At 44.7% G+C, this 12,033-nt stretch overlaps 1 protein-coding gene across 6 annotated transcripts in view; it reads left to right on the top strand.

The window, feature by feature from the left end:
* ARHGAP17 (Rho GTPase activating protein 17) overlaps positions 1-12,033 on the top strand; it is a 97,026-nt gene that overhangs the window by 40,079 nt on the left and 44,914 nt on the right. For 5 of the 6 annotated variants that reach the window (XR_009214163.1, XM_032157160.2, XM_032157154.2 and 2 more), the window contains exons 4-7: positions 4,896-4,969; positions 6,703-6,814; positions 7,048-7,124; positions 11,190-11,301. Coding sequence is in view for 5 of the 6 variants with exons in the window: in XM_032157160.2 (XP_032013051.1) it covers positions 4,896-4,969; positions 6,703-6,814; positions 7,048-7,124; positions 11,190-11,301 (375 nt within the window). In the remaining variant the exon portion in view is untranslated. Of the gene's footprint in view, positions 1-4,895; positions 5,005-6,702; positions 6,815-7,047; positions 7,125-11,189; positions 11,302-12,033 lie in introns of those variants that run through there. The other variant, XM_032157161.3, reaches the window with a different exon arrangement.

Below are 12,033 nucleotides of genomic sequence, written 5' to 3'. Positions count from 1 at the left end.
TGGAGCTCCTTGTCCTTCTGTTGCCTTCTTCTGTTCTGCTTACCCTTTTCACATTGTTTCCTTAAGTTCTCTGCTTCTCTTATTCTCCAAGTCATATTCTCTGGGCCACCTCCTCTGTTCTTACGGCTTCTAACTGATGTGTTTATGCCAGTGACTTCTAAGCCATTTTCAACCAAGCAAAAAACTTCCTCTCTTAGATGTCTATTCTAGCATGCATGATCAGTTCTTCCTTCTGTGTTGACTCTCTGAATTCCATCCAACCTTTTATGCAGGCTGGAAACTGGGGGGATTTCTTATATTCCCTGTTATTTTTTATTTTTTTATTTTTATTTTTTTCAAGACAGGGTCTCACTCTGTTGTCCATGCTGGAGTGTAGTGGCATGATCCCGGCCCATTGCAACATTAACCTCCTGGGCTCAAGCCATCCTCCCACCTCAACCCTTAAGTAGCTGGGACTGCAGGCTTGGGTCACCAAGCCTGGCTAATTGTTTTTTTTTTTTTTTTTCATTGTAGAGATGAGATCTCATCTGTTGCCCAGGCTGATCTTGAACTCCTGGGCTCAAGCAATTCTCCCGCCTTGGGATTACAGGCATGAGCTACTGTGCTGGGTCTCCCTTTTATTTTATCCTCCAAACCGCATAACTGCCTGATTTAGCAAGTCCTTTGATTTCTCTCTGTGAATATTTTAAATTGCTGATCTCCATTGCATCTCTACCACCTTGGCCTTAATGCAAGACCTGACTCCCTCTCACCTGGACTATTGTAGTCACCTCTTGAGCTACATTTCCTGTCTGTAATTTCCTTTCCAGTCTGTCTTCAAGATCACCTGAGTCAATTTCCTGAAATACAAATCAACCCTATCATCCTCCTGCCTAAAAGAAAAATCTTGGCTTAGTGGTTCTTAACAGGGACCAGAATTACACCCCTGGGGGCATATGGAAATGTGTAGAGACAGTTCGGTCATCATAGGGACTGGCAGACACCACTGGCATTTAGAGGGTGAACCGAGATGCTAAGCGTTTTTTGTTTGTTTTTTGAGATGGAATCTTGCTCTGTCGCCCAGGCTGGAGTGCAGTGGTCGATCCTGGCTCACTGCAACCTCCACCACCCAGTTCAAACGATTCTCCCGCCTCAGCCTCCCGAGTAGCTGGGACTACGGGTGCATGCCACCAAGCCCGGCTAATTTTTGTATTTTTAGTAGAGACAGGATTTCACCATGTTGACCAGGCTGGTTTCCAACTCCTGACCTTAAGTGAGCCTCCCTCCTCGGCCTCCCGAAGTGCTGGGGTTATAGGCGTGAGCCACCGTGCCTGGCCAAGATGCTAAATGTTTTGTAGTGCCTGGTGAAATAGTTCCACACAGGAAGTATCTTAATGTTAGAAGTGCCTCTTCTGAGGGACACTGGCTGGTTCCCATTGCCTGGGATAAAGTCCACACTCTTTAGATGACTTAAGCCCTTTCTCAGCTGATTCCATTTCTCCTTATCAGCTTCATTGTCTCCTGCTGCTTCCCATTCACACTTTGTGCCAGCCGCATAACACTCACCAGTCCCCAAATATGTCACTGTCCCTCACAGTTCTATCTGGTTCCTGTTGTCTTCCTTGAGACACAGTCTAAGACATATATTCAATAGAAACAAATATTTATCAAACACCTACTGTGTACAAGTGCTGGAGATATAAAATGAATGAAATGTAAGTTTTCATGGTCTTGTGGGGGAGATACATACAAATGGATCATTATAAAACAAGATGCTCAATAAAACATGCACAGGGTTTTATGGGGGGCCCAGAATGGGTACCAGAGGAAGAGGGAGGTAGTTAGGTGAGGCTTCCTGGAGGAGGTGGTGTCTGCCCTATAAAGGAGGGAAATTAGTGGCAGGTGGTGGGAATATTCCAGGCAGCTGGGGCAAAAGTGCTTGGCCCTCATTTCTGAAACCTAATGCTTTAGCTTTCCTTTTCCAACGCCAAACAAAAGTGCCAAAGACAGGGCTTTGAGGATACCTACACTTTGCACTTGAGAAGAGGAGTTACCACAACAATGGTGAGAGAAGACTAATATGGAGAAAATTGCAGCAGTCTCCAGGGCTCTAGAAAACACAGGAGGAACCTCCCAAAGGCCTCATAACGTGCTCCCTGCATGGGAAGAGGCAAGAATGGAAGAGAAGAGAGAGACATGGGGCAGGTGACCTTTGCAGCCCAGCCACCATTGACATGGCAGAACTGTTGTGGGTCAGATAAGATAGATTATTAGATTAGAGAATTTCTTTTAGTGCGATTGGCATGCATTTTACAAATTAAGTCTTTAGAGCATGTAAAATTAATCCCTGGCCAGGCATGGTGCTGCACTCCTGTAATCCCAGTACTTTGGGAGGCCAAGGTGGGTGGATTGCTTGAGCTCAGGAGTCGATACCAGCCTATGCAACGTGGCAAAACCCCGGAAGTGGGTTGCAGTGAGCTGAGATCGCATCACTGCCCTCCAGCCTGGGCCACAGAGCCAGACCCTGTCTTAAAAAAAAAAAAAAAAAAAAATTATCCCTGATGATAGAAAGCTGTTCACCTCTAGGAAGCACAAAGCCCTCCCTGTGGAGGAGTTCAGTGTTGATAGTTGATTAATGAGCCCATATGTTAAGCAGAGTTTCCTTATTTATGTACATAGGAAACAAGATTGTTGTGGCTTTGGGGTCAGGTTAGGGAAACCACAAAACTATTTACAGCTGCCATCTTGAGTGATGCTTGTCAAAATAGACTTCACTATTATTTTTTTTCCATAGACTCCTAGAGTTCCAGAGTTGCACAGTATATTTGTCTTGATTATTGCATTGATCTTTAATAGGTATTTAACCTCCTCTAGAAAGGCAGCATAACCAAAAGGTAGGAATTATCCCCTATTATTCTCATGTCTTCCTTGTCCAGAAATGGGGCAGCTGGGAATAGTCTCCTTGTAGCACAGATAGAGCCCATTACTTATTTTTTTGAAAATAATTTTGTGGGAAGCCGAGGTGGGATGATTGCTTGAGACCAGGAGTTTGAGACCAGCCTGGGCAACATAGTGAGACCTTGTCTCTACAAAAAATTTAAAAATCAGTAATTTGGGGAAAGGGGAAATGGGTAAGTGCCTCTGTTTATTTTTAGATTTCAGTTTACTGTTTCGAATAGGTTCTACATTTACATGGTCAAAATTCAGAATATACAAAAGAACTTATAGTGAAGTGCCTCCTAGCCCATTTCCCCAGGCACCCGGTTCCCTCCTCCAGAGCCACTGCTCTTAGTAGTTTGTTGTATAGCCTTGGAGAGATATTCTGTCCAGTACAAGCCAGTACGTATGTGATTGTATCAGATGGAGCCCTTTGGAGGCAGAAGAGGCAAGTGACATGTCAGGGGTGGACCCTGTGTTTTTAACATGAATGCCCTTTCTACTGGGCAGGTGAAATTACATGGGATGCTGCAGAATTGAAAGCGTTTTTTGTTAGCAGATTATGACATTATAACCAGCCCACTTGTAATTGTCAGGCCTCTCCTGAGATAAGCCATTGGCCCGTAGGGAAGACACTGAACAGAGGCCCGGGCCATCAGCTCTCAGGTCTGACTTTCCTGCCTCTCCCTGGGATGCCTGGCCAGGCCACTTAACCTCCTGCAGCTTTGGGTTCCTTGACTGTACGATTATAACATTAGATCAGGTGATTCTGTGGTCATTGCCAGCTGAAAAACAAATCTCTGTTAGGAAAATGAGTGGCTTTGTATTTAAAAATATTACAAAAACTGTTTGGCTCTTTAGCTAGAAGTTTTTAGGTATTTAAATAAAGCTACATTTTAGAATGATAGCCAAATTAAGAGCCAGTTTAGACTGGGTGCAGTGGCTCATGCCTGCAATCCCAGAACTTTTGGAGGCTGAGGAGGGCAGATCACTTGAGGTCAAGAGTTTGAGACCAGCCTGGCCAACATGGCAAAACCCCGTTTCTACTAAAAGTACAAAAATTAGCTGGGTGTAGTGGTGCATGCCTGTAATCACAGCACGGGAGGCTGAGGCATGAGAATCTCTTGAACCTGGGAGGCGGAGGTTGCAGTGAGCCGAGATTGCCCCACTACACTCTAGCCTAGGTGACAGAGCAAGACTCTGCCTCAAAAAAAAAAAAAAAAGCCAGTTTAAGAATGAGTGTTCTAGCAAAAGCTTTTGAAATTGAGCACTTCATTGCATTTACCTGTCAGGATAACCATTTAGAGAGCAAGGTCTATGTCTCTCTCATGTCCCCAGTGTCTTGAACATAGTGTGCTTTGATTCATTAATAATAATATGAACAGGCTGGGTGTGATGGTTCATGCCTGTAATCCCAACACTTTGGGAGGCTGAGGCACACAGATCGCTTGAGCTCAGGAGTTCGAGATCAACCTGGTCAACATACCCCATCTCTACCAAAAATACAAAAATTAGCCGGGCGTGGTGACGCAGGCCTGTAATCCCACCTACTTCAGTGGCTAAGGCAGGAGAATTGCTTGAACCTGGAAGGTGGAGACTGCAGAGTCAAGATCATGCCACTGCATTGCAGCCTGGGTGACAGACTGAGACCCTGTCTCAAAAAACCAAACAAAAATAATAATAAGCAGAACAACAACAACAGTAATAATAATAATAGCAGCTAACATTTACTGAATACTTACAATGTGTTAGGTACTTGATATATTTTCTTTAGTCAACAGATAGCCCCAAACTGAAACAGAGATCATCATACAACTAATTAATATCTGTGAGACCAGAACCTGAACCCAGACAGGCTGTCTCTTACCTGTGTAATTTGCCTGGAGGGAGAAATTAATGAATGATGATCTGAAAAAGATCATTGAGAATGGGTATCAAATAATAATGAGAAAAAACACACACTGTCTTCTATCTTCCAGAAAAAACTGCCTCTGACAGCTCTCGCTCAAAATATGCAAGAAGCATCGACTCAGCTAGAAGACTCTCTCCTGGGGTAAGAGTTGCTGCCTTCAGAGTGCCAAGTACCATGTAGGTTGGTGGAAGTGGCTGGGCGGGGTGGTGTATGTAGGACCTGTGAGAGGAACTGTGAGCGTTGATGGCATGGCTCATCTGCTAGGAGACCGGCTCAGACTCCTTGGGAGAAAGTGGGGTCAAGGCCACCAGGTTGCTGGAAAATCTTTCTTTTAGAAGGTGTCGGGCTGGAGCTGGATGGCAGAAAGGGCCATAAACAAAAAAGCAACTGATAGGGTCAATGCCTATTCCCCTAATCTTGGACAGAAAGAACGTGGTCCCTTCTGTGTTCTAGGTGTTGGCTCAGATTTAGAAACTCTGACCAGACCCTTTCAGTTCTTAGAGTCACATCCTTTACAGGCGGTCACCAAAACATCCATGGTAGTTATTAAAAAGAGTATATTTTCTGAATTACTTGGATCTTTTTTTTTTTATAATTGGCATGTTTAAATAATTTATATAAGTAAGAACAAAGCAGTATTTATTGTAGGAGGGAAGGTATACCCTTCTGTCTGCTCCTGCAGCGAGGCTGGTGTTCTCTAGCCCTGTCTGCTCTCTCTGGCTGTGACATGGGCCTTGCTTCCCCGCAGGACAAGGCCTTCAGACTTTTCAGTCCATTTCTCAGCGTCTACAGTTCTCTCGCTGTCCTTTGGAGAACAGTTTCCTCCCATTCGTCACCATTCCTTTCTCCTGTCTGCTTCCATGTTTGGGGGCCCTGGGAGGAGGGTAGCCTGTGCCCACCTGCCGGCATCCTCCTTCCCTTCCAGCCTGGAAGTTTTTCCTGTTTGTGCTCCCACATTCTATGGCCATCCTCATCACACCAGAGTGATACTGTGTGCTAGCATGGTTATAAGTGTTTTCCAAGTAATAGCTCATTTAATCCTTAAAACAACCTAGGAGATAGGTCATATCAGCACTTAGAACCATGTTAACACACAACATCACTCCCATTTTACAGACGAGGATACTGACAGAGAGGGCAGGGAAATTGCCTGAGACCACACAGTGGGAGAAGAGCAAAGCCTGTATTCAGACTTGGGCAGCTTGGCACCAGAGAGGATGTTCCTGACTACGACACCATGGCCACCTCACACCAGGCAACATGCATTTCTGGTGTCAGAAGAACCCCATAGAGAGCTTGCAGGGGTGGAGGGGAAGGAAAGGAGAGAGGGAGGAGGGAGGGATAGAGACTGTGGAGTTACATCACTGCACGTGTACTTTGTATGATATCAGCTGCATGTTCGCAAGCAAACTAAAAGGAAACATGATATTTATGTAACAGGGCCCTTAAGTGTTAGCCAGCTAGCTCATCTGCATAGCAGAAAGGGAGCCTGGCCGAGGCTGGACCCGCAGACATAAGATAACATGGAATGAACTTAATGTCTAATTTAAAAGATTTTCAGAGTATTTTGTGAACACTTGGCTTTCACCTGACTTGAGAATCTAATTCTTGAGTAATTTGTTATCTCACTGTTCACACATCCGTCTGCCACCCACACACACAAAGTACATCCCCGAGACAGTCATTTTTATTTTAAAGCACAAATCTGTGGACTTATGTTTTAGGCAGCACCCTACATTTATAATATTTTCAAGGCTCGTTAGGTAGCACCCTAATGCGTTCCTGTTGTATGGCAAGCAGCACTGATCCACACGATAATCCAGTGCCTGATTTAATGAGCACGTGCTTGTTGTTGGGGGGTCTTGTTTTTAAAGGAAGATGCTGGAGACGTGTGGAGATGCTGAGAATCAGCTGGCTCTCGAGCTCTCCCAGCACGAAGTCTTTGTTGAGAAGGAGATCGTGGACCCTCTGTACGGCATAGCCGAGGTGGGTGCTTCACCGTGCAGCACGGAAGAGCCGAGAGTGGTGTGGGCTAGACAGTGAGTGTTAAAATTTTAACAGTAGTTGCTGGCTTTAACATACACTTCTTTTTGGAAATAAGGGGAGTCAATTCAAGGTACAAAACCCTTTGCCTTAGAGAAAAAACATTTGTAAATACTTTAAAATGGTTAACCTAAAAGCCCTGAAGTGCATCCCATTTGGTATGTTCTTATTTTTAGGTGGAGATTCCCAACATCCAGAAACAGAGGAAGCAGCTTGCAAGATTGGTGTTAGACTGGGATTCAGTCAGAGCCAGGTAACAGACAGCTTGAGCCAGCCATGCAGCATTGTGTCCCATTCCCACCACGGGGGAGAGGAAGACCACTGACAGTGGACACAATGGAAGTGCTCACCAATTCGTGCATTTGACCCCCAGACTGGGTGCCAGCCTGCCAGCACCTCCTATAGGCCTTGTTCTCCCAAGCGTGGCAGTGGGGATGTTGTTAGAACATCCTGTTTTTAGTGAGCCAGCAGTAAAAGGAAATAATCTAAGGAAAATGAAGTGAGTATATTTAACGGAAGAGGGGATGGTGGCAGTTCTGAGAGCACAACTCAGAGTGGAGGAATAAACACATCTGTGGCCCTAACAGCTCATGAGGGTCCTGCTGTGTCACAAACCCTGTGTACTTGTAATACCTTCAGTACCAAGGAAGGAGGCACTCACATGGCAGGAACTCATGTAAACCTACGTAGCCAAATCAGCACTGCTGATGTGGGGACTGATGTCAGGGGAGAAGTCTGTCAGGATTCAGGGCAGGACTGCTGCCTCTGCTCTGTCCTCGATGGAGTTTTTTGTTTTTTTTTTTCTTTTCTTTTCTTTTCTTTTTTTTTTGAGTCAAGGTCTTGCTCTGCTACACCAGGCTGGTGCGGTCATAGCTTACTGCAGCCTCAGACTCCCAGGCTCAAGGGATCCTCCTGCCTCGGCATCCCAGGTAGCTGGGACTACAGGCACATGCCACAGCGTGGAGATGGTGTCTAGCTGTGTTGCCCAGGCTGGTCTTGAACTTCTGGCCTCAAGTGATCCTCCCACTTTGGCCTCACAAAGCGCTGGGATTACAGCCATGAGCCGTGGTACCTGGCCCTCAGTGGAGTTTCTATCAGTGACTTACATGGCTTCCTTCTCAGGCATGTGACAGTTGGGAATAGGGAAACAGGCACCACCAGCCTCAGTCCTGTTTCCTGCTTTATCACAAGGGTTGACAAACCTCTTCTGTAAAGGGCTGGATAGTAAATCTTTCTGGTGCTGCAACCCAGTTGCTCACTGTTGTAACTGCTTAACTCTGCTATTGTAGCATAAAGGCAGCTATAGGCAATGCATACATGAATGAGCATGGCTGTGTTCCAATAAAACTTTATTTACAATGTGTACAAATCAGTTGTGAAGATGAGTCCTGATTTAAGAAATGTTGAGATGAGAAAAGGTATATTTAGGAATTCACACATGGTGAAGACTCTGCTAGTGCAATTATCAAGTAACTTACCTCTTGCCACATGCCAGGGATCGAGCTACTTTCATTTTATGTCAGCCCATTTGATTCTCCCAGCAATCCCTATTCATTTATTCATCTGTGTTTTCAACTGATATCAATTAGGTGCTCAGTGTTCACCAGACTTTGTGCTAGACTCTAAATGCATAGGCCTTTCCATGTGACTTGGAGGGAATAGGGTAGAGGTTAGTGTAACATTCTCTACTTTTGAGAGGAGACTTGTTTTACAGATAAGGGAGGGACCTGCATATATTATCTATATGACTTGCTTTGTGCCTTCAAGAGCATACATTGCAGTGTTAGGATTCTGACAGCAAAGTCCACAGTCTCCTGGTCATGTGTACATGTGATGTTCCCTGTCACCTGGGCTGGAGTGCAGCGGTGTGATCATAGCTCACTGCAACCTCAAACTCCTGGGCTCAAGGGATCCTCCTGCCTCAGCCTCTTGAGTAGCTGCACACCACCACACCCAGCTACCATATATATATATTTTTTAAGATGGAGTCTCTCTCTGTCAACCAGGCTGGAGTACAGTGGCACAATCTTGGCTCACTGCAACCAAGATGCTGGGTTCAAGCGATACTCCTGTCTCAGCCTCCTTAGTAGTTGGGATTACAGGCATGCGCCACCACACCTGGCTAATTTTTGTATTTTTAGTAGAGATGAGGTTTCACCATGTTGGCCAGGCTGGTCTCGAACTCTGGATCTCAGGTGATCTGCCTGCCTTGGCCTCCCAAAGTGCTGGGATTACAGGCGTGAATCACTGCACCCAGTCCCAGCTTTTTATTTTTAGTAGAGACAAGGTCTCGGTATGTTGCCCAGGCTGGTCTCAAACTCCTGGCTGCAAGTAAATGTCTCTTCTTGACCTCCCACAGTGTTGGGATTACAGGTGTGAGTCATCACATCTGGCCTGTACGTGTGATTGGAATCCTGTGTAGCTGGGAGTGCAGGCCACCCTGCGATACATCTTTGCTCAAGAGAAGGAAAAATATTCTAATGATTAATTAAACAAGGCAGCAAATGCTCCCTCACTAGAGTTGGTGGAGCAGTATTATAGATGTTTATCTGACAGGAGTTTTGCATCTTGAGTGCATGTATCCCATAGGTGATTTTAATACTGATTCTTGATCTTGCATTCATGGTCTTGTTCACTTAATCACAGGAGGTGTTGGAGAAGCTGAAACAATTGAATATTTCCACTTTTTCTCATTCCTCTTGCTTTTCCCTGGAGAAAAAAAATGGTAATACTTAAGTAGGAATCTATTACATGCCAGACATCATATGCGTGTGCACACGCACACGTATTTTTCTCGCCTTTCCTCCTTATGACAATTCCATAAGGCAGACAGTGTTTGTGATAGTTTTGTAGATGAGGCAACTGAGATGCATAGAGGCTAAGTCACTAACTAGGTCACATAACTAGTTAAGATAAAGCTGAGCTCCAAACTTAGACATGTCAGACTCTGAAATCTATGCTCCTTTCACAATATAGCATCTCCAGTTTAGCTTTGGCGGACTTACTGAGCCTTTTGGTGGAGGAGTGTGTCACGTCAGGAACACGAAGTGGGCAGAACATAGCATTTTGGGGCACTGCAGCAGTCTAGAAAGTTTAGCAAGTAGCTAACTGTTTTTTGTTTGTTTGTTTGTTTTGTTTTTTTTGTTTTTTTTGAGATGGAGTCTCACTCTGTCCCCAGGCTGGAGTGAGGTGGTGCGATCTCGGTCTCGGCTCACTGCAAGCTCTGCCTCCCGGGTTCACGCCATTCTCCTGCCTCAGCCTCCTAAGTAGCTGGGACTACAGGCGCCCGCCACCACGCCCAACTAATGTTTTGTATTTTTAGTAGAGATGGGGTTTCACCGTGTTAGCCAAGATGGTCTCGATATCCTGACCTCATGATCCGCCCACCTCGGCTTCCCAAAGTGTTGGGATTACAGGCGTGAGCCACTGCACCCGGCCAACATGGGCTTTCTTGCTGCATTTTATAACATCTATGTTTACATTTAAAGTGATAGAGCTTTCCACAACACCAGACGTACCCATTTTCAAACAGAAGGTCAAAGCACATTTGAAAATCCAAACAAGTTGTTTTCTATGATTATTTCCCACTCATCCCCTATTATTACTGTAGTTTCTTTTTTTTTCTTTGTAGTGCTTTCGTAGCTATTGATTGATACCTACATTATTATTGTTATTGTTGTTTGTAGACATGGAGTCTTGCTGTGTTGTCCAGGCTGGTCTCAAACTGCTAGCTCAAGTGATCCTCCCACCTTAGCCTCCCAAAGTGTTGGGATTACAGGTGTGATCCACCGCACCCGGCCTCGTAGCTATACTATTGAAGTTCTGGCTTTTACTTGCTGAAAGTAATCCCAGGTCACAGATGGTATTATGGTAGTAGAAAGAGCCACAAGGAGTTCTCAAAAGCAGGAGCTGATTCCCAGTGGCACAGGGAACATTTCAGCTCAAAGCAAGAGAGCAAGGAGAGCACCTTGCTCTCCTCCAGTGGCAAGGATTCCATGATTGGCCACCACAAGAAAGGGGTTCCATGGATTTCTCTCCAGTAGTGGAGTTTGTGTGAGATAAGATGTGGTTGGTTATGCTCAAAGCAGACCACTACTCCCAGCACTGTGAGAGTCCTATCATGGGGGGAAGCTAAAGTCTCCTTTTGCCTGCTTCCGTTCTTAGAGGATAAGCTCAAGAGAAGTTGGCATCGTGGGCAGTTATACCCCTTCCAGGTAGAATCAGTTTTGAGGAAGGATCTATCTCCAGTAGGTCCTGCCTCCAGCTGTTGAGTATACATAGCTGGTTCTCAGATGCTGGCGACCCCTTTGTTTTGCAGGTGGAACCAAGCTCACAAATCCTCAGGAACCAACTTTCAGGGGCTTCCATCAAAAATAGATACTCTAAAGGAAGAGATGGATGAAGCTGGAAATAAAGTAGAACAATGCAAGGTATGAGAATTCCTTGATAAATGTATCTTTTCGGTTTTTGCAAATGAGGGGTGAAAGTTCAAATGCAAGTTATTTAATGTTTTAAATAATTTCTATCCGAATATTTTGAATGATTTTAAAGGTAGATTTTATTTTCTTCTTTCTTATTCTCTTAAGACTGTATTATTTTATGATCAGAATAAAACATTTTAAATTTCAAATAGGATATTTTTGTGTTTTTTTTTGTTTTGTTTTTTGAGACGGAGTTTCGCTCTTGTTGCCCAAGCTGGAGTGCAATGGCGCGATCTCGGCTCACTGCAATCTCCGCCTCCCAGCTTCAAGCAATTCTCCTGCCTCAGCCTCTGGAGTAGCTGGGATTACAGGCATGTGCCACGACGCCTGGCTAATTTTTTTGTGTTTTTAGTAGAGACAGGGTTTCTCCATGTTGGTTAGGCTAGTCTCAAACTCCCGACCTCAGGTGATCCGCCCGCTTCGGCCTCCCAAAGTGCTGGGATTACAGGCGTGAGCCACCGTGCCCGGCCTCAAATGGGATATTTTTAAAAACTTGACAAGATGTCTAAGCTTACTTAAAGATGAAGTCAGAAAAAAGGAAAGAAAACCATAGCAAAACATAAAATAAAGTTACAGCAATTAAAAATGCATAAGAAATACAAAAGTAAGAAAAAAGTAAAACTGTATAAGAAGCATTAAAATAGATCAGTGAAATAGTATAGGTTTTCTGGAATGAATGCT

The sequence above is a fragment of the Hylobates moloch genome, unplaced genomic scaffold (genome assembly GCF_009828535.3).
Source record: "Hylobates moloch isolate HMO894 unplaced genomic scaffold, HMol_V3 SCAFFOLD_6, whole genome shotgun sequence".
NCBI classification, from domain to species: Eukaryota; Metazoa; Chordata; class Mammalia; order Primates; family Hylobatidae; genus Hylobates; species Hylobates moloch.
The sequence above is the reverse complement of the archived record's forward strand: the minus strand, read 5'-3'. Positions and strand labels throughout refer to the sequence as shown.